Here is a 23,340-nt window from a genome sequence, read left to right on the forward strand (position 1 = left end):
TCCCCCCCAATCATCAGGACTGAGAAACTGGGGGCAATCGCAACTTACCTTCCACTGATTGGTCATCAAAAATGTGATTGCCTAATACTAACTGAAAGCACTATAATTTGCTATCACTTTACCCACATTACTGAGCACTGCAAACAATTACTTTCTCTCTGAAACAATTCCAAGTTCTCTCCTTTTGCATGGAGCTGTAAGGCCATACTCCCAGAGTGTCTATTTCATTATCTGTATTCTTATTCTGAGTGTGTCACTGACAAAATATCAGCTTTCCCTGTGAATTGCAGAAAGAGTTGTTTCAATAGGACACCCATTTCTATTCAGAAAGATATGTCATTTATTTAGTAATGATTATCTACACAGATTATCATAAACAATAAAACTGTAATAAAGGGTTTCCCTACTTTTTTTTTTAAATCAACCAGTTTTAGCCAGCTTCTTTGGCTTAATACTGTTCTTTACTGTACAGTTTACAGTCAGTTCTCCATACTGGAATTGGAAAGAGAGGGAAAAGATCCTTTAAAAAAAAATCATGGAACTTTCACACACATATAAAAGCTTACAATTATGAATTCATAATAGATAATCCTGAGATAAAAGATGTGAAACAAAAAGAATTAAAAAACAAGTATTGCAAAAATTTCTGCTCAGTGATACATTGAACAATCAAGAAAGCAGGGAGAAAAATATGTGAAAGCTGGCAGGGAGACGGGCAAAGTTTGGGCAAGCTATCCCCAAAACAGAGGAAGTGAAGGACCTTTAGATATCCTTGCCTTTTAAAGCATGGTGTACTTTGAGGAAGGCCACCTTTAAAAATTGGGTTCTCTCAACAGCTACAGAGAAAGAAAAAACAAAAACTTTATCTGAAGGTGTTATAAAAAAGTGTGAATTCCTCCAAAGGAAAAGAATATGCATATTATAAATTTACGTCTTTGGGGTGCAAACTTCAGGGCTGGTTTTTGCAATTCTAGCACTTGGATCTGGTTTTCACAGGTGACTCTTACATTTGGCTGTTCAAGTTTTTCCAAATGAGCTCGTTGACTCACCTACCATCAGAAAGGTATCCAGATCATTCCTTTCACTCAGTCCAATGATAAACTAGGACTCCCAAATGGAAGGGGACTGTCCAGAGGTGTACTGGAGATAATCCCCAATGAAACTTCTCTGTTCAAAACCCAGATTCAAAGGCTGCAACATATTCAGAGAAAATATGTAAAAAAGCATTTTCTTCTGCAGCCCTGATTTAGACACAACCCCTCATATGCAGTCCTTTTGCTTGCTTAAGATTATAATGTAAAATTATCTCACTATGGATCAAATGCCCTTTCCTTTGGCATTTACTCTAAGTGAAAGATCCAAAGAACCTCTTCTTACACTTTACCTTGGGAAGAGCTTTTATAGCATCATATTAAACTATCATGATTACCAGTTGGGTTGGAGTCACTGCTCCTGCCCATTCCCCACACAGACAACAAGGGTGATAGAATGGCTCAGGATTCAAGTCCCTGCTCTGTCAATGATTGTGTAAAATTGGGTAGTTCACTTCATTTGAGGGGAGAGGGGAAAGGGCGGGTTAAGTGACTTGCTCTGGGTCATTCAGGACTTCCTGACTCCAGCACTGGTGCTGTCTATCCACTGCACCACCTATAGTTGCCCCCAGTTCACTTCATTTTGAGGGACCTGGAAATTCTCATCAAGGAAAATAATACAGGGGTTGGCTCGGGTAAAAGGATTCATTCATTTTGAAAGTTCTAGAATCCAAAGTGATCACTGCGATACATTGTGCAGGTCTCCTTTTCCAATTCTAACATCCTGTAAGTTTATGAGAAGAGACATTTTCATTCAAGTCATGGTTCTGACCCCAGGACAACTGTATTTTTCAGGACACTTACTGAAAATACTGCCCAATTACGCAATGAAAATGCCCATCAGCCTGACTTGCAATGACTCATGATCTCGACAAGTTTCAGATGACCTCTGGGAGGAAAAAAATCATTATCTACTTAAACAATATTCAAATAATCCCAGCCCTTCCTTAACCAAGTGTCCTATTTGTATATTGAAAGCTATTACTCTGAACATTTATGTATGTGTTTCAGAAGGGTTATTTCACTGCTGCTTTCTTGATTATTTAACTGAGCTTTATCTTTACAGGTTCAAAAACTTAGAGCTGGAAGGGATTTCAGAGACCATCTCTAGTCCCAGACTCTCATTTTACAGATGAGCAAACTGAGACTGAGGAAGGAAAAGTCATTTGCCACAGATCACACGGGTGGTGAGACTCAGAGGGAAGATCTGAATTCAGGTCCTGTCTTCCAAGCCAGTGCACTGTACATGCTGCTTCCTTTTTCCTCTGAGCTAAAGAAAATACCTAGAAGGGACAGCCAAAAGAAAAAAAAGGACATGGAGCCCCTTACTTCATTTCCAGTAATATGACAAAATTGTTTTGTTTTGTTTTGTTTTTTAAAAAGGGAAATAAACAGGGATTTTATTTCTCAGGATCTTGGCAATGCCTATGGCTGCAGAGGATGTAATGTCTGAATAACATTTTGCAGCCGACTAAGAACTTTTTTCTTATTGTCAACCTTAAAAGCAGGTTTCTGCTTCCTGTATTTCTGGTGTCAAAGACTATCCCTTAAAGTACTGGCTTCCAGTTACTCATCTCTCTAGATTTGCTCTGACATAGTAAAATTGGATACTGGACTTAGGTAAGATCCACATTTTATCTCCTGATTCAATACATAGAAATAAGCCCATATGAACTCTCATATTTCCTGTTGCACAAAGCACACTAAAACCTCAAAATAATAACAATTAAAATAGTCGTCTTATTATATACAACTCTGTGTGAATTCTTTCATACTATAGGAGATCAAAAAGGTTTTCAAATTGAATAATGACCACCCATGAGAATTAAAAGAAGTGCCCAGTAGAAAAGAGGGGCCAGTCATCAACTGACCCAAGTATCAGAAGTGTTTTGTTAATTGTTCCTGGAAGGTAAAAGTGGATTACTACCTTGCTTCCAAGGAAAGTGTGGACACATCTAATTGCTGAGCCAGGAGAGAAGATCTTACCTAGAACCTGAGATTAATGAGCTCTGTTCCTCACCTAATCCTCCCTGGGTTCCTAATAATCCTTAATGATTTTTAAATGGAAGTTGCTTCACTCAAAAACCCCATCTTCCCCCTGTATAATTTCAGATAGGAAAAGAAGAAAACATTTAGAGAAAGAACAAGTTTCAATTTCCTAAAAATCCTAAAAATTCAGATGAATGTTTAACTTTCAAATTATGCTGAAATCTCTAAGAATCACCTGCCTACCTGCCAATATCATGCATTTCAGCCCAGGGCCTCAGTGGAACATCTTCCTTGCCAACATCAGTTCAAGGGAGTTTCTTGGTCAAAATACTTGAAACAACATTAAGGTAGGTAGATGTTTTATCGACTAGCACAGTTGACCTATAAAGCAGTCCTAGAAATTTGTGGCTTTGAATGTGCTTATTAATTAGTTTTCAGATCAATGCAATATTTTAAAAAGCTAGCTAACTAACTAACTATAAGACATTTTCTTTTTTTTTTTCTTTACAGAGAGAAATTCTTTTCAATCAAAATGTAAACTAAAAGAATTTTAAATATTTTACAGTAATGTGTAAGTAAACCCATGTGATTTAACTGGGTATGGAGATGAACACTTTTTAACAAATCAATCACAGTGGGAGAAGTTATACCAGAATGTGGAGAACAATAAAATGGATTTAGCCCAGTTCTAGAGTGATTAAACAATGGAAAAACCCTGGGAGTGGCTGGTGGTGATTTATCTTCCAGTGGTAAATATTGAAACAAAAGGATATTCGAGAAAAAAGTGAGGTGGATTGCTTGGTTTTGTTTTTGTTATTTTCTGGGGGAGAGGGGAAGAATAGAGAAAAGGAAAATAAAAAGACAGACTGAGAAAGATGGGGAAAGAAAATCCTTTGTTACAAGAACTGATACCTAAGAAAAGAATTTTATAAGAGGGGAATTCAAATTTTCTGTTTTTGTTTCTAAATAAATCAGGAATTCTGCATCAGTGCAAATGTGTCATTTGAAGTTTTTTTTTTTGTTTGTTGTTTTTGTTTTTAAGGAAACAATTAAAATGCCTTGCAGAGTTTAGCAGGAACAGTTTCCACAGCCTTTGACACTGTTGATAATTTCTTCTTGAAGTTTCTTCCTTTCCTCCTCTTTGGATATCTGCTCTTTCTTCTTTTCCCATTTGATATTATTATTTGATAGAGGGTTGCTTTGAGCGTGCCACATTTCTGAATAGATGCTCCCAGGATTAGCAAGGAGACTCCCATGGGTCCCCCGCTCAGCTATTTTACCCTAAAACACAAACAAAACAAATTAGGTCAAATTAACTAATAACAACTAAATTTATATACTACTTTTCCTGCTTAGAAGTTTGTAGGATTTCTGGAAAATATCCCCCTTATCATTTTTCAAGTAGAAAAACTGAGGAAGAGAGGGTGATATCCCATGCCAGGTCTTGTGGCTACTAGTCCAATAGAGGGCCAAGTCCTAGGTACCGCTTTAATCGAGAAGAAGCCTATTCTAAGTGTTATATTCTGATGAATGGATGGAAGAAATTTTTAAAAAGTGGAGTTTGTTCACATGATCGATAGCTACCCGAATCAAGTCAATTCATTTATAAAATAGGTTCTTCAAACCTCAGACTTTAAAATGAACATTTCCATATGATGATTTTTTTTTTTTTTTTTTTTTTTTTAGTGTCTGACTGCCTTTGTTAACAATGGCTATTAACCTGAGTGCTATGTAGACCTGTTACAGATTCCAAATTTTCATCTCGGGTTAATTTGCTTGGTCTTGACAGTCACTGGGCAACATGTCTTTTTTCTTGCTGCTCCTGATGCTAAGTGATAAGACTTTTACAGACATGCCTTGTATGGAACAAAAGTTTGGGATTTGCCCGGGACCCTTCTGAGTGCAAGCTGGGGCACTCTAAAAAAGCATGATTTTGTAATACTTTTAAAATTCCTATCTACCCTGAAAAAAATGGTCCATGATTGTTTTTTTCAGTCCAGGAACCACTTCACTAAGATACAAGATTTCATGGATTCATGGATCCCCACTGAGTCCTACTCAAGAATATAAAAAACAAAAGACAAATACAAACTCCACGGGAAGGTGATATTTTATCATGAGTGAGATCCAAGAGACTGTCCTAAATAAATTTAATTTCTGGTAGGAACATAACCACAGTGTTTATAAAACCATAGATTTGGAGCTGCAAAGTACCTCAAAAATTTGACAGGTAAGGAAACTGAGGTTCAGAAAGGCTGACTTTTCTGCTTAGATAAGAATGTAAATCAAGATCCTTTAACTCCAAATCCAATGCTTTTCCACATACTATAAGAAACTGTCCCTCAAATCACCTGAAGGTTGCCTGACAGTCAGGATTCCCCAAAGCTTACTGTGAAGTAGGCCCTTCCTAATCAAATGAAGACATTATCATCTTTGATATTTCAGTCTCTGATGTCATCAATCTAGGTATTTTCCCTCTCATGATACAGATTATAACCTCATGTTAGAAGTATTCTCATGTTGTCTTCCCAAGTATGTATGATCTTTTGTATCACACAGACACCAATGGAGCATGAGGGCTACCCACCAGCTATTCTGTACCTATGTCACATGGGCCAGTCTACTTCCTATTCTGGTCAAATACTTCTCGAAAGGTATCCTTCCCACCACTACTCCTGTATAATTCTTCAGTGGTACTCTGTGACAGCCTGCTCACTCTCATCATGTAACTCTCCACCTGCCTTTGGTGAACCACAACTTTTATTCTTTAGAGACTGTATTCAATGACTTTCAGCCACAGAGTGGCAGGAAAATATCAATGTAAAAAATATGGATAGACCTCTGTTTGAGGAGAGGTTGGAAGGTCATTAAAAGCACTGTATAATTTCTCAACCCAAATTCATCTACTATTTTAATTGCTGCTCCCCCCCCCCCTTAACTGAGGTTAGGTGACTTATCTAGGGTCATGCAACTACTTAAATGTCAAGCCTCTGAGACTGGATTTGAACTCAAGTCCTCCTGACTCCAGGGCTGGTGCTCTACCCATTTATTTACAGGTCCTGTCCAAAAGGTTCAACTGAATTATGATCATCTGGACAATAGATTTTCTTTAGCTACTTGGTTTTTCCTGGGTAGAAAACTAGCACAAACTCTTCTGCGTGATTAAAAGGAGATCCTACAATGTTCCAAGTTTGAGGCAACAAGCGTGGTGTTAGTAAATCAATTTATTAAGCACTCACTACATGCCAGTCATTGTACTAAGCATTAGGGATACAAAGTAAGGCAAAAACTTAGTCCTTAATTCGAGGAATTCACATTCTAGCGGAGGAGACAACTTGCAAAGCTTCATGTATGTCAAAGACATATAACTGGCAAATGGGAGGTCATCTCAGGGAAGCAGTAGCAGTGGGAACGACTGGAAAAAGCTTCCGGAAAATGATGGCTTTTGAGTTGAGAATTAAAGTTGGGAAAGCCAGAAGGTGGATATGAGGAAGGAGAACATTGCAGGTATGGAGGACAGCCAGACAAAAGGAGAAAGTGGGCAGATGGACCATCATTGTGCAAGGAACAGCAAGAGGGCCAGTGTTGCTTCATCTTGGAAGAATACGGAAAGGAATAAACATCCTAGTCCTGTATGGAATTAGTAGGGACATAGTAGGGCTAGAAAAGCAAAAAGGACTAAAACTGTGATCGACTTTAAAAGCCAAGCAGGATTTCCTAGTTGATCCTGGTCCTGGGGGTATTAGAAAACTACTGGAGTTTATTAAGTTGGGGTGTGTGTGGAAGAGAGATAGAGATAGATATGGTCAGCCCTCTGCCTTAGTAAGATCCTTTTGGCAACTGAGTGCAGACTGGTCTGGAATGAGGAGAGTTTTAAGGCAGAGAGACCCACCGGCAGGAGGTGAAAAGGCCCCACACTAGGTGCCAGCTGGAAAGAAGATGTATAAGAGAGAAGTTGCAAAGACAGAAATGACAAAGACTTGAAACCTATTACTAGAAGCACTGACTAGGTACAGTTCTGGAGTCTTTTCACTAAGAAACTCTTTGGCTTGTACCTCCTAGGAATATCTGAATTTGGTTCATTTTCTCCCACCCAAAGTTCCCTTAAGTTTCTCTCTCCAATTGTCATCCATTTCTTTATGAAAACATATAAAAATACATATAGAAAGACTGAGAGATGGTGTAGTGAATGGAGTGCTAGGCCTGGAGTCACAAAAACTGAGTTCAAATCTAGCCCCAATTACAAGCAGTATGACTGAGCAAGTCACTTAACTTCTGTGTCTGGCTCACTTTCCCCCACTGCAAAGTGAGGATACTAATGGCACTTCCTTTGCAGGGTTGTTGTGCTCAATATAGTCCCTGCCTGATCAAACATTTATTAAGTGCCCACCATATACAAAGTACTGTGCCAGCTCCGAGGCAGAGGTTTTTCTATTACTAATAGCTAGCACAGTACTTTGTACATGGTGGGCACTTAATAAATGTTTGACTTAGCAGTGGAGAGGGATCTTAAGTCCAAGGGTTGTTAACCTAGGGTTTGGGAACTTGACAAAAAATATATTTTGATAATGGTAATAAAATATAATTAGTTTCCTCTAATCTTCAGTATTTATTTTATATATTTAAAAATATTCTTTTGAGTAGTCCATAGGCTTCTGCAGGCTCTTGCCACTAAAAAGAGTAAGAGCTCTTGTTAGTCTCTTTTAAAACTGCCACCAGCATCATCGGCAACATCCACGGTCCCCTCCCCAAAAGACCCTAAGCTGATCCCAGAACAAAGCTTCAGACAACTTCTCTGGGACTCCTGGGTATCGGCTGAGGGGAGAAAGCTCCCAGCCGGGACTCGACGGATAATCGAGGAAGCCATGATCCTTGAACCCTCGCTCAACTTCCTTCTCTCCAGGCAAACAGGGTGAAGTGACATGGTCAGGATCACACAACTAGGAAGTATGTGAGCCTGGGTTTGAACTCAGGAAGATGAGTCTTCCTGACTGTAAGCCCAGTGCTCTATCCACTGAGTGACCTTGCTGCCCTATCGTTGTATATGACTTTGTTCACTTCAAAAAAATGTTTAGTTAATTTTTTCCTAATGAACAAAAATCTATTTTCCCTCTATCCCAATACCCCTGTGCCTGGAATGCACTCCCTCCTTATCTGCAACTCTCATAATCCTTTAACTTTCTTCAAAGATGAGTTCAAGTGCTCTCTCCTGCATAAGGCCTTGAATGCAGAGGCTGTTACATTTTTTTTATCTTCATACCTATCCTCAGGGGCTAGCATACAAAAATTTATTCAACTTATACCACAGGACCAACACTGTAAAGATAAACAACTTTCAAAGACTTAAGAATTCTTTTCAACATAATAACTAACCACAATTCCAGAAGACCAATGACGAAACATATCCACCTTTTGACACAAAAGTGCTAAGACTCAGGATGCAGATGGAGACATATCTGGGGGACATAGTCAGTGTGGGAATCTGTTTTGCTTGACTTTACATATTTGTTTCAAGAGTTTTGTTATTCTTTTTGGACCATTTCCCTCATTTGGGGGCAGGATAGTTATGTCATGATGAGAGAGAGAAAAAACATTTTTATTAATAAAAAAAAAATCTAAATGTTTGTTGAATTGAATAAAGTCATATATAACTATAACTTTATATTTGAAAGGATCTTCAAGTTGTTCACTGGATTACAGTGAATAGAGTAGTGAAATGCCACTGACTGGTCATGAGTTCAACAGCTACAGTCGTCCCTCCCTGTGAGGAATGAACAAGACAGACCTCACTCTAAACCTCGCTCTAAACAAGAGCAGCAAAACAGAAGCTTTAATGCATTGGAAACGGGGAAAACAACTATGGGGCAAGAATCTGCTCCCACCTCTTTTCTTCACCCAATCTTTGCTTTCCTGGCTTCCATTTTGGGATCTTTTAAATTGAAAGGACCTTTAGGTACTTCCTTCCAAAATAAATGTCACTCTGATTCCAAGCAGTAAAAAGCATGGAATGAGAGCAGCGACATGATTGTCTCTAACATTCTCAGAACACAGGAGAAAAAAAATTAGAAAATTTCTGAAGCTAAGACTTCGGGACGATGCCTCATCAGAGTGTACAGACCACACTGGGTTGTCAAAGGCTATGTTCAACCAAACTCAAGCTCTGATCTTGTGAAAGCTGGGAATTTATTCAGTTAAATCCAATCAAACATTTTTTTAAAGTGCCTACTATGTGCTAGGTACTAAGGATGAGAAGGGAAAAAAAACAAAACAAAAACTTGTTCTCACGGAGCTTACTGATGGTAACGTATAAAGAAAGCCAAATACAACATAAAACAAAGGAGCTTGGAAAGCAAGGGAGTACAAGTGGGAGAGTCAAGAAAGGTGCCATGTAAATCATGAAATCTGAGTTATTCTTTGAAGCTTGGAAGCTAGGAATTCTAAGAGACAGAGTAGGGAAGAAATACATTTGAGATACAGAGAACCAACCAACTGTGCAAAGGTACAGAGGTGGGAAATGGAATGCTGTCCATGGGCATTTGGACCGAGAGAAGCTATATAGCCTATGTAAAAGTGGATTAATATAACCCTTAGGCAAAAAGGAAGAAGATAGGGAGAGCTAGAAATGCTAAGTTGAAGACTTGCTATCTTATCCTGGAGGTAACAGTGAGCAGTTGAAGATCTTTTTTAGTAGGGGAGCGACACGGTCATATGTGTTTTTAGCAACATCAATTTGGCAGCTATCTGAAGAATGTGTTAGAGAGGTGAGAAACTGGATGCAGGAAGACCAATTAGGAGGCTATTTCAGTAGTCCTGGTGAGATGCTGTGTAAGGAGAGAGAAGGGGATAAATGGTAAGACATGTTACGGTTGTAGAATTGACAAGACTTGTCAACTCCTAGATATGGAGAATGAGGAAGAGGGAAAACTCAACGATGACTCCCCGGTTCTAAAGCTGGTAGTGTCCACCAAAAATAGGTAAGTTTGGAGGGGATACGTAATGTATCTCTTTTTTTTCTATGTGAGTAGTTTGAGAGGCATCTGAGAGAGAGACTACTAAGTGTGAACCTGCTATTAGTTTGCTCTCTGGTTAGGCTGCTTTGACAGGTGAGGGATTTTTTTTCAGTCATTTCAACTCAAGAAGGTCAGCAGATTATTTTAGACTTAACCCTACTACCTATTCTGCTGCTACTAACAAACTACTTCTGATTTATGAAAAATTAAAATATTATACAAAGCCTCAAAGGGGCAAACTAGAGGGTAAGCCTAAGCCTGCTAATCCATGCTAACATGATATGTGTAAGAAAGGCGATAACCACATGAACGCACACCATAAGAATATTTAATAAAGGCAACATGTAGCAGATGATATTAGTGTTACTTAAATAGCCATAATACCAAAGGGATACTTTCCAAATTTTTAATTTAAAACATCCTGGTACACATCACCTAATAGACCACGTAACCCCAAACTGGGGACAGGAAAAGAGTCCATTTTGTAATGAATGGTAATACTGTTAGGATCAAACCAATAAAAGGATCTAAGGTCTCAGGTGCATAGATAACGGAAATTGATTGTATATACATATCATGCAACTGAATGCTTCATAGGACATTATATTGATGTGAATAAACCACAGTGGCCTATAGACCCCACCAAGTAATTTGATATATAAAAGGTGAGCAAGAATCCGTCCTCTATCTGTACTCCAGCTTTGAAAATTATAGGGAATTGATGGGTTTATTTGTTTGATATAAGGGGAAAATAACCATTAAAAAAAGCTGAAATGGAAGACAGAAAGTGAGTAATGATAGAAATAGTCCAACAGTAAGGTTTTTTTTCTTCCCTTCTTCCATTTACTTGTTACTCGGGAAGAAGGAGACAAGAGAAATGATAATAATTTCCAAAGGTCACCAATCACAACAGTCTTATGCTGATTTTCAGCACAATTAGATGGCACAATCTTAGAGCAACTCTCTCAAAGGAAATGAAACATGCTGTCACTTTTCCTTCCTTTCCCTTACAATGACTGGGTTTGAAAATGATCGTGCTACAAGAGGGGTAATTTTCTTTTGGGACATTAAGGGTCTAAGGAAAATATGTAACATGGCAAAAATGCCAAATGCTCAGCAGCAGATTTCACTTAGAGCTGAAGAGGAAATCATTATAACACTTTCCCTGTGAAAAATGCTTCTATCATGCCTGCATTTAACGCTGTCCTGTTGTCATTTCTGCCTTCAATACCTCGACACACGAGTGCTCATGTTGTTTTCTTTTCTGGGTGCCGTTACAAAAAAACATCAGGGACTGTCAATGTTAGAAGGGAGTACACAGTTCAAACGATCCCAAGGCCACATCAAAAAAGGAAATGCTTCTGGCACCTGATTTGCTATCAAAAGACCACCTCTCAAAATGGAATTTTGTCCCGGTTCAATCCCAAGGAAGGAACCAAGAGGCAGCTTGGTACGGTGGAGAGAGCCTTGGATGTGGCATCAGAGGAGCTGGGCTCCAATTCCAACTCTGTTCTGCTACTTCCTACTCATGTGACACTGCCCGAGTACCTTAGTTTGTCTGGGCCTCAGGTTTCTCATCTTAAAACAAAATGAAGAGAATGGGCTGAATGGTCTCAAAGATCCCTTCTAGCTCTAAATCTCTCATCTTATGAATTTCACATAGTCTACTAGAACCATTTTTAGCTTATGCCTCACTGTTAAAACAAATCCGAACGTTCGCAGATGACTAAACTTTGGAAAGTAATAATCTCTCACCTGATCCAGGACAATGATTTCATCTGCATCAATCACTGTTGATAATCTGTGTGCGATGAAAATAGATGTTCTGTGTTTCACCATGTCCCTCATGGCACTGAGGATATTCTGTAAATTTGGAAATGGAAAAGAGAGAGAAGATTTAGATTAGGTAAGCAGAATGTGTGTGTGTGTGTGTGTCTGTGTGTCTCACAAACATATACACACACACACCCCTTACATATTTTCTAAAAGATGGTCAGTCCAAGCATTTAATACTGCAATTTAATATTTAACAACTTAGAAAAATGACAAATGTCTCAACTAATCTGTGGATAAGAGTAATGACATAAAAGAAGAAAAGGAGCCCAACCATGAAGATGACAAAGAATAACTCCAAAGATTCAAGGCAGTAACACTGTGCATAAAAGGACGTGGGTACCAAAGATGCTAGGGACAAAGAGGGCAGCTATGTTTAAGAGAAATCTTGGGTCAGCTGACAGCTGATGATAAAATACTGATGATAAACATTCTGTCTGTCTTTTTCTCACCTAGTCAATGACAAGAACAGAAAAAAGGCAAGTGTGACCCAAAGGACACAGCACAAAAAAGCCAAAAAGGAAGGGGTGTGGGAGTGAGGGTGGGGCTTGGAAGGGAGAACATTATTTATATGACCCTGACCTAAGCACCAGTAGGAATGGAGACTAGGACATTCTGGTGGTGGTTTTTTGATTTTGTCTTTTTAAACACAAGTTCAAACCATTATGATGACTTATCTTTTTAGAAAATACATTGACAGGGCAGCTAGATGGCACAATGGATAGAGCATTGGCGCTGAAGTCAGGAGGGCCCGAGTTCAAATTTGGCCTCAGACACATAAAACTTCCTAGCTGTGTGACCCCAGGCAAGTCACTTAACCCCAACTACCTCAGGAAAGGAAAGGAAAGAAGGAAAGAAGGAAAGAAGGAAAGGAAGGAAGGAAAGGAAGGAAAGGAAGGAAAGGAAGGAAAGGAAAGGAAGGGAAGGAAGGGAAGGGAAGGGAAGGGAAGGAAGGAAGGAAGGAAGGAAGGAAGGAAGGAAGGAAGGAAAAGAAAAGAAAATACATTAGCTTCAGTTTTTCAAGCACAGCTGTGTTGTAGAGAAAGTCACCTGTGTTTGGCACGCTTACTCTAAATATGGCAAAGTAAAGACAAACAGGACAAATACCTTCCAGATATATGGCCCCCAAGAAATATATTAGGTATAAATTCAGGCCTACTCTAGGTGGCTACTCAGAGAAAGGAGTGTCCATTCTGACAGTAGAGGCAACACAAAAAAGCCTAGAACTGCAGATCAAGGACAAAACGATGCTGGCAGATAGTGGGGAAGGAATAGGAAGGAGTGAAAGCAATATGCTTTTAGTGACATGTCTTGTGTTTTACATCATTGCCCTGGCATCCATAACCCCCAGAATGTTCAGAGTTCTTCACTGAGTTATAATATTCCTTCAGTCTGCTCACTTGCTGATTATGCCTTTTACATGCCTAGCACTTTAAGGTCTGCAAATATGCATTGAGGCAAGCAGTATGGTTACTATCCGAAGTTCACAGATGAAGAAACTGAGGTTCTATGTAGTCAAGTGGCTCCTGTTTGAGGTGAGATTCATTCTCGGGTCTTCAGCACACTATCCACTATGTCACCCGAGGAATTTAACACTCCTCCCTTCTCAAATCCCATCATCAACGTTTTAACAAGGGCTTTCAAACGCTGCAGCAATGACTTATGGGGAGAATTTCAGAGTAATTGAAAGGAGATATGTTCATCAAGGTAGAGTATTCTGGGTACTTTTCATATTATGCTTTGTAGATAGCTAACAGAGTACCTAGGTGATGCAGAATAGAGCACTAGACCAAGTTCAAATCCGGCCTCAGACACTTACTAGCTGTGTGATCCTGGACAAGTAAGTGAATTCATCCTGTCTGCCTCAGTTTCCTCATCTGCCAAATGAGCTGGAGAAGGAAATGACAAGCCACTCCGGTATCTCTACCAAGAAAACCTCAAGTAGGATCACAGAGAATCAGACGTGACTGAAAATGAGTGAACACCGGGGCAGCTGACATGGGCTGATCAGGGGTCGCTTGAAAGGTGTAACAGAACCCTAGGTTTAAAAACATAGCCTATAACGAAACCAATTCAGGTAAACTGTGGATCCAATTTTGTCCACTGAAAATTGACCTCCTATCCAAAAGCCTGTCAAAACACGGTTAGCCAATGAGACCAGTAGCTTACTCTATCCCTTAACACCAAATGTTCCCATGTATATTAAATAAGAAGCCAGACAAGTGGGGACAATTTGCAAAACAACATTCACCTATTTTCAGTTCTAGATAAGGAGATTAGTTCATGAAATTACTGTTGCTGCTGAGACTTTTGTATTTAATGCAAGGATGTGGTTATGAAGGCTGATGCAGTTGCCGTGGTAGTGTCATGACATTGGTGTCACAACATCCTGATGTTTCACAGCCCTCCCTGTGAAATGAATATAAATTGATAGCAGCACTGCAGGTTACCGTGTACCTGACTTGCATCTTAGTGAGTTGCTCTATGATGAGCAAGAGACTTTCTGGCGTGCAGCATGTCACAAGCATTTACATGACTTATTTTAATGAGTGTTAAGTGGCAACCAGACACCTCCATATGAGATGGACAAGAGGCTTCTGCCTCAGTAAGCATCTGAGGCGATTCCAACAGCTTTGGGTGAGGCAGGGTTAGGGCTGCAGCACTGGGTGTCACACGGTTTCAACTGGAGACAAGTTTGCAAATGGACTTGACATTCCTGTGTCTGGCTTGATACAACTTGGAGATCTGGAGACCAACTCAAGAAAAAAAGGCCTGCCTTAACTCTGCTCAATGGCACCTCCTACTGACCACTGAGACAGGAGTGAGCTCAAAACCCTAAAGGGATACAGCTAACTTTACAGCAAGTAACTTCTAAGGGGAGAAAGATAAAGCACGGGTACGAAGTAATTCTTTACATCACCCTGATTTACCTCCTCGGTAATCGAGTCTAATGATGACGTAGCCTCATCATAGAGAATGACAGGGGGGTTCTTCAAAATGGCCCTGGCGATCGCTACTCGCTGCTTTTCTCCTCCTGGCAAAACAAAACAAAAACCAAAAACACCTCTCAGGATGGGGTAAGGAATACATATACCACAGCCCCAGTTTTTCTAGCCATCACCAGTTGATAACCTCAACATTCCCCAGCCCTCCTGAATTTAGCAGCATGCTCATTTTTAGTTACAGAATGTAAGTTGTAAGTGTGAGGCACTTAGGGAGCATCTCAATTCGCTGGAATGGAAATTTTAAGATGGGATTTTCTGTTCCAACAAATAAGTAAGAAAGTAGGGAGAGGAGATTACAACTTTGATTTTAGATTACAATGATAGAATAACAAACAGATGAACAGCTTAAGTGTCGTACTGGCAGCCACAAAATAACCAGTGGCAGTATTCCCAGAAATATGTCCATTATATGGTACTTTTTACATTACAGGAGAAACCCTTGAATATATTAAAAGAACAGGCTAGGGATAAAGAATTTCAGTCTTAGAGAATTGACAAACAAGCAATAGATTAAGGAGGATACTTAGAATTTCGAAAAAATGAAATTTGGAGTTTGGAACTTTAATGTTTTAAGGTATAACTGTCTGACTAGATCAGACCAATGAGCTACAGGTTCATTTCCGTTTCTGGGAGTCACGCAAAGTAGTCTTTATAGGAGAAGGCTATTTTTCACAATATCCTTAAAGATGAGAGAAATCTATCACGCATTCCTATCCATCCCTTTAGAAATTGACAATGGATATAGAATCACATTTTTGGAAATGTGGAAGGGAGATCCAACCTTCTCATTTCACAGATGATGGAAGATAAGTCTGATTCAGAAAATGAATTGCTTAGTTACAGAACTAGTTATCACGAGGCCGGGGCTACAATGCTCATCTCCTGACTATTGGTCCAGGAGTTTTTCCACTGTATCATACTAGTATACATTCCTGCCTGTGTACAGCATACTAAGTGAAATTTACTAATTTTTTCATTTAAGAGAGAAGGGCCAACATTCTGAATAGGACAAAGATGGAAGTATAGATGGGAAAAGAAAGTGTATTAATGCTAGGAAGTATTCCACAGAAAAATTTCTAGAATAAGTTCCTAACAATTTCTTTTACAACTTACCATCTAGTCATTTTGTTCCAATCACAAGACCTGATCACAGCCTGAGACTACCTGAGGATAACCAACCAGAGTAGCTACATGAGGGCAGTCCCCTCTTAGGCCATCACATTCTCCAACACACCAAAGCACATTCTATAAGATGGCTATATTTCCCTCTCTGCTGCTAGCTTCCTTGTCGAAAGTCTCATGGGCTAGCCCATGTGCTAGCTTGAACCCTTCTCCAGAATTCTTTGTGGCAGCCATGAGCTGACTACTCCATGAATCTTTCGGCTCACTTTCCTCTTAGAGCCCAGCTTTCTCGTCTCTCTGGGGGGGTTGGGGGGAGTGTGTGTGTGTGTGTGTGTGTGTGTGTGTGCGTGCGCACGCTAAGTTTCTTATTCCATTATCACTGTTTCCAAGGCTCCTTCTCTCCTGAAACCCTTCTCTTCATTAAGTTAGCTTTCCTAAGTCTTAAATTAATCTCCTCCTCAATGGAAACACTCCAACAAAGGCTAGAGGGAACTCCTGCCTTGTTTGGAAGGCCTAACTAAATAACCTAGAAACATAGGATGTCAGAGCCTGAAAAAAACTTAGAAACCATTTACAACAAATTCCCACTCTTACACTCTTTTCAACTCTTAAAATTCTATGAGCTTAGGAAGGATAAGAGTATAGACTCCTATTTCTCCTAAAAAACAGAAAAGCTGCATTAAGGCCTACTAGATGTCCAATGGCATGGAAAAGGACGTGGTTTTATGCTTTTTGTTCAGAATTGTGATATTCAAGAAACTTTAGAATAATTGTTAAGGTAGCAGTATACAAAGAAAAAAAAAGCAATATAAGAAAGTTGGTAATGCTACACACAGATATCTTTGATGCTCCTTCCATTAATATTCTCCTCTGTGCCTCATTGTGATGGAGAGACTAACTTTGGGTTTCTGCAAACAAGGCCAGTGCAGTTCAGGTACAGAGGCTATAGACTATATGGCTGTTATGTGTGAGGCTCTGTCTGGCAAAATTCAGAAAGGCTCATTACCAGAAGGCTGGCTACTGGATGATGAAGCTTTTCTCCTTCAACAACTCATAAAGCCTAAGAGAGGGAAAGGCTGCGATCACACCAATGATCTTTGGAATACCCAAGCTAAAGAGATGACTCTACTTATAAAATCGGTAGCACCACCCCCATTCCCCTAGAACCAATTTCCTGGGGAGGAAGAGAGAGGATTTGGGAAAGACTATAGCTGTGCTCTGCTGCATGTATAATGTCAGGCTTCTTTAACTATTGCTTAGTTTTGTTGAACTCTTTTTTCTCCTCCTATTGATTTTTTATTATAAGAGATGGTTCTCTGGGAAGGGGGAAGGATATAGAGGGAAATATTGATGATCATCTAAAAACAAAGATTATCAATAAAAACTAACTTCAAAATGAGGCCAAAAAAGGCACCTGCCAAATGCCAGACAATATATATTTAATAAGAAAATGAAAATGTTTATTTTAGGCAAAGTGCAACCCAGTCAACCGGTTCAGAATCCAAAATTTTCTAACACAGACAAGGAAAAAAAATCCACATCAATCTCTCTCAGATGTGTGCATATACACACAAACGTATACATATACATAGAGATTCTGCAACTTAAGGAACAGATTGTGTTTGAAATTTTCATTTTTTAAGCTGCCTATTTGGATCTTGATTCATATTGTATTTATGGAAAAAGTGCTATCAATGGTGATGAGGTTTTCTATATAGTCCACAAAAGCTTAATCTATACTGCAATAGTGTGGTACGAACAGTCAGTCAACAAGCATTTTATTAAGTAAGCACTCACTCTGTGCCAGGCCTTGCGCTAAGTGCAAGGAATTCCAAACCCTAAAGGGATACAGCTAACTTTACAGCGAGTAACTTCTAAGAGGAAAAAGATAAAATTATTTAGGTGTCAGAAGGACACCAAATCCCAAAACCTACCCTTAAGGAGGTCACATTCTAATGAGGGAGATGAGTACATAACTAAGTACACACGAGGTATACACAGGTAGATGCAAAGAAAACTTAGAGGGGAAGGCACTAATGGGGTGGGGGCAGAGACAATGTTCTAGAAAAGCTCTCATGTGGAAGGTGTAACTTGAGCCGTGGTGAAGAAAGCCTGGGAAAGGGGAGACAGGGGAAGGGTACTGAGTATTATAGGCAACGCAAAGTGCAAAGAGATGGAGAAACAAAATCTAATGGCCTACAGAAGGAATAGCCAGAAGACAGTAGAGTTGGATAGGAAGGGTAAGTGTAGGTAAAGTGTAAGAAGACTGGAAAGGTAGAAAAGGGACAAGTTTTAAAGAGATGTGAAGAACAAATAACTTTATATTTGATTCTAGAGGCAACAGAAAGGATGGTGTGGAGTAGGAAGAGACATAAGGCAAGAACACCCATTAGCCAGCTACTGCAATGGTCCAAGGCAAAAGGTGCCGAGGGCCTGAACAGGGGGTGGAGGCAATAATGAATTGAAGGTGTGGAGTCAAGATGACATTGAGATGGAGAGTCTGGGGATTGGGAGGATGGCAGTGGCCTCAACAGTAACATGGAAGAAGTTTGGAAGAGGAAAAACTTTGGGGAAAGGATAATGGGTCATCCTGGGGACACACTGAACTGAAGATGCTCAAAAGGCAGTTGGTGATGCAGGACTGTAGCTAAGGAGAGACAACACTACCAATCTGAGAATTCTCGGCATCAAACTAATGGAATCCAAGGGAACTGCTGAGAATAACAAGTGAGATAGCACAGGGGGGAGAAGAAATGAGGGCCCAGGACAGATCCTTGGAGGCAACCCACAGTTAGCAGGCATGATATGAATGAAGAAGCAGCAAAAAACCCTGAGAAGGAGCAGCAGGAGATTTGGAGCCAGGGAGACGGAGTTCTGCCACTGGTTCACTGCATGACTATAAGCAAATCACGTCCCTCTCTGGGCCCCACTTTTCTCCTCTGTAAAATGAAGAGGTTGAGATAGGCTTTTCTACTAGGATTTCTGACAACTCCAGACACCCTAATCCTTTGTAACACAACACTAGCTTCAGCTCTGGGTCTTAGGAGCAAGAGGCCACGTGCCAAAGGAAGAAAGCTAGGAAAGGAAAAGTCTTCTCCCCTGTTCCTGGGTGTATAACCATATCTCTAAGGCAAAATCTGGAAAGAAATGGATTTTATCTCTGGAACTCACCTCCCTCCCTCAGTGGCTCTTGCTGGCTTAAGTTTCCAACTACAATAACCTTTCTAAAGTCTGCCTTATGCACAATTTGTTCCTCAAAGGACATAATAGACCATTTATCTACCTCCCCTTTCCCCTTCTAGACACTGAGCTCCTGCTACCCAATCAAAACCCACACTCTGTGAATACTTTGTGCAAATGAAGAAACAGTCTCATGGAGGTTGATTGTTTAGGTGTCAGAAAGAAAACAATCAACTTCCATGAGACTGCTTCTTCATTTGCAAAATAGAGATAACAACAATAAAAATGGAAATATTTAATGTCTGAATGAGATGTTCCACAGGTATTTATATTTTAGGAGGCTGCTTATGAAACAACATGGTTCTTCAGCCTAAGTTCCAGCTGTATAACAAAGGTGGGACACGGTGGGACACGATGGGACCGTGACCTAGGGAGACGAGCCTATCTAGGGAGTTTGCTTCTGGTTTCTTTGGCTTCTTACTCTTCTCCACTTCTGAGCCCTGAGAGTTTCCACCAGCTCCAGGTCTTTCACAAGGGCTCCGGTGGCAATGGCACTTCCAGTGGGCTACTTCTAAGCTCAGAGGCTGTCCGGACCATGATGACAGGTGCAATGTTTTCCATCTGATCATCATTCTCTTCCCCCTCCCCCCCCCCCACTCTCCTAGGCAAATAACAAGCTCAGTTTTCCCTTACTGATTATGTAGCTTATAGGTCAATTAAGAGGTAATGACAGGATCGTATCATTAACTGATTCATGTCAAGAGGAGGGGGGAGGACAGAGAGGGGTAAGGGCAAGGCAGTTATGAAGAACACAGATATTTAACTTTTTTTAAAATGTCAAGTTAATTAGTGTTGGTTTTGTGTTTTTTGGACGGGGAGGTGAGAGTGACCTAAATTCTTGTTTTGAACCCAGTCATATTAACCACCAAAGAGCCAATTAAAGATCGGGGTTGGATGATTTTGTTTTGTGTGGTAAGGAGGCAGAGGGGCAAGGAGGGTAACGATGACAGCACTGACATAAAGAGAGTCTAAAGAACAGAAAGTTACCAGAAAGCTTGAGCCCCCGTTCCCCAACTTGTGTGTTATATCCATGAGGCATCCGAAGAATAGCATCGTGGATTCCAGCTAATTTTGCTACTGCATAAACTTCCTCAGCTGAAGCATTCATGTTTCCGTATAAAAGGTTGTAATAGATGGTGTTATGGAAGAGAACAGCATCCTAGGACAAATATGGGGAAAAAAAAAAAAAGAAATATGACATTTAAGAAAAGGTACTCAAAACATAGAAAATAGCGAACCACTGGACTGTTCTTTTGGGATGTCTGCACTACCTGTTGGAGAAGAAAACTCTATCTGGCAGATCTCAGACAAGCTATAAAAATTTCTTTGAATGATGGACTGTAGAAAGTCTTTATTAGATGCTTCAATATAGATAACTGAGATAGCCTAAAACTGTTTTACTTTAAAAAGGCAAGTATCTACTCTTACACATTCTAAATTCTTTTTCATCTCCCAAAGGCTGGAAGGCTATCACCAAAGAAGCAGAACCACAGTCTTCCTATTATGGTGTATAAACAATAACAACCTGAGAAGTGTTAGTCTTCCTGAGCATCATCATCCCTCTAAGATATGGTTTTAGGTATTTAAAATTGTAATTCTGCTATTAATACTCAAACCTCTTATCCTGTCATAATTAATGCTCACCCTGGAATGGGATGAACATCTGACCCAGAGACCCAGAAGCTTACAGCTTGAGGTCCAACTAAGCCTGGTTCATCTCTCTATACTTCATTTTCTCATTTACAAAAAGAGAATAATGCTCCTCCAACTCCTTCACACCTCCAAAAGTTGCTGTGAGGCAAGTGCCATGTGTTAAATAAAATAGAAGCTATTATCTCCAAAGAATTCAGGTTCTAGACACACTAAATATATATTTTCCCCCCAAGATCCTCGAATTAAAATCCTTATAGAATCCTAAACAACAATAAGATCTGAAGTGTGTGGGAAAAAATCCAGAGACTCATATATGTTACTTAAGTGATTTACCAAGATGAGAATCCTTCGATTTTAAAGGCTTATCATTTATAATGTAAGAGTCATCGCCATACTGCTTTCCACCAAAATCCCATTTCAGTACCTCATCATGACATACTGATGGTCTTAAATTCTCTAAAGGTTTTGCCAGCAAACAAATGCATGCTCTGGGAGGTTCTATCAAGCTGGAAAAGTTTCAGACACAGGCATGGTGATGGACTATCTATCTGTCATCGGAAGACCTAGTTACACACAGAGAAATTCTTCACCAGAAGGCCAGCCAATCAAATGATAAGACTTATTTTTGGCCACAGCAACTAATGAAGACCGTCTCCTAAAGCACCAAGGCAATGTGATTTGTGTCAGTGGATGAAGCCCACACACTGACAAAATTACAAATCTTTTGACCTATCATCCTCAAAAACTGTAAATTAATATTCTAGCTCCTTTTGGTTTCTAAGATTCAAAATGTTTTCAAAGATTTTATTGATATCTTTTATTTTTACATAACCCACTTTTCCCGCTATATTGTAGTCATCCTTTAAAATGAAGTTTTAAAATTGGGGAAGGGAGCAATTGAGCGAAAGATATATCCAAGATTCAAAATTATATTGCTCTTCCTCATCTGAAGTCTAGTTTTTCTTGGAACTTGGTGGGCTTGGAAAAAAAGAGTTGCCTAATCCCCATGAGGTCACCCTCTTTCTTGTTTTGTCAGGATCTTAGGCTTTTACCTTCTCTATGAATTCTTCCTTGATAAAGAGAAATCAAAAGAACTCTTTCCACTGCTTTTACAAACAAGTGTACCTTGCTGTCTTACCGATGGACTTCAATGTGTATTCACAGGGAAAGAGTTCAAAGTCACATGATCATAGATTTAGAGTTGGGATCATCTGGTCTAAGCCTCTCATTTTACAGATGGGGAAACTGAGGCTCAGAGAGGCAGAAAGTCTTGCTCAAGAGCACGCAGCTTGTGTATGTCAGAGGCAGAATGGAAGCTAAAGTTTCTTTACTCTAAGTCTGGGACATCATGCACAACACACTGCTTCTCCATACTCTTCACAAAAAGGAAGCTTAATAAGAGCACGGGCTATTGCTTTTCTAACTTAATTCTCTACAAATGTAATATTTTCTTACATTGAAAACCACAAAGTGGTGGCTGCCAAATTATCTGGATGTCCTAGATTTTCATTATGTCTATAACTGTTCCAAATAAATTATGCCATTTGGTTGGGACTTGGAAATCTTTTTTGGTTTTTTGATTTCTTTTTTTTGTTCACTTAGTATTTTATTTTCCCCCAATTACATGTAAAAACAATTTTAAAAATCTGTTTTTAAATTTTTGAGTTTGGAAGTCTTCACAGCTCGCTTTTGGTTTTCATTTTTGTTTTGTCCATGAAATTTGACCTCTAAGTGCTTAACAGTTCCAAGTACCTTAGGACACTCAGTTTTCTCCACACTGACTGCTGTTGAACATTTGTTCACACAATAGCATCTTGTTCTTTCTCTTTTTGACGAATATAAGCAAAGAACACATTTAAAAGGAAAAATGTACCTGAGGCACCACTCCCACAGATTTCCTTAGGCTCTCCAAGCTGACATCTTGTAAATTCTGACCAGCAATATAAATGTTACCATGCTGGGGCTCAAAAAACCGAAACAGTAATCTCACTATTGTGCTTTTTCTGAAATAGGGAAAGAAACAGAAAAGGGGAGATAGTTTAAATCCAATTGGCATTGGGCAGGCATTTTCCAAGTGACTATAATGATGTTATAGGGGAGAAAACAAGTCACGTTGGGAAATCAATGATGCAGAATTTTCTAAAGTACCCACCCTGACCCACTACCTCCTACAATGGCCACTTTCTTTCCTGCGGGGACTTCAAATGATACTCCATTCAGGACTTTCTGACCCGCAATGTATTCAAAATGTACATTATCAAAGGCCACCGAAGCTGTCTGTGGTGAAATCTGAAGGGGAAGTGCCATCTCTTTGTCCTAGCAGGAAAGAGAAAAAGAAAACAACACACCACTTTACCCACAGCTTAGCATTCAACTATGAAGAAAATTTTCTATTTC

The 23,340-nt window shown here is 39.6% G+C and overlaps 1 protein-coding gene across 2 annotated transcripts in view; it reads right to left on the bottom strand.

Moving 5' to 3' along the window:
- Positions 1–316: 316 nt before the first annotated feature.
- Positions 317–23,340, bottom strand: part of ABCB7 (ATP binding cassette subfamily B member 7) — a 114,998-nt gene continuing 91,974 nt past the window's right edge. The window contains exons 11-17 of one of the 2 annotated variants that reach the window (XR_004230609.1): positions 23,096–23,259; positions 22,817–22,946; positions 20,278–20,449; positions 14,854–14,957; positions 11,846–11,953; positions 3,324–4,361; positions 317–3,189 (exon numbers count right to left, since the gene is read on the bottom strand). Coding sequence is in view for 1 of the 2 variants with exons in the window: in XM_031944809.1 (XP_031800669.1) it covers positions 4,149–4,361; positions 11,846–11,953; positions 14,854–14,957; positions 20,278–20,449; positions 22,817–22,946; positions 23,096–23,259 (891 nt within the window). In the remaining variant the exon portion in view is untranslated. Of the gene's footprint in view, positions 4,362–11,845; positions 11,954–14,853; positions 14,958–20,277; positions 20,450–22,816; positions 22,947–23,095; positions 23,260–23,340 lie in introns of both variants that reach the window. The other variant, XM_031944809.1, reaches the window with a different exon arrangement.

The sequence above is a fragment of the Sarcophilus harrisii genome, chromosome X, assembly GCF_902635505.1.
Source record: "Sarcophilus harrisii chromosome X, mSarHar1.11, whole genome shotgun sequence".
Lineage (NCBI taxonomy): Eukaryota > Metazoa > Chordata > Mammalia > Dasyuromorphia > Dasyuridae > Sarcophilus > Sarcophilus harrisii.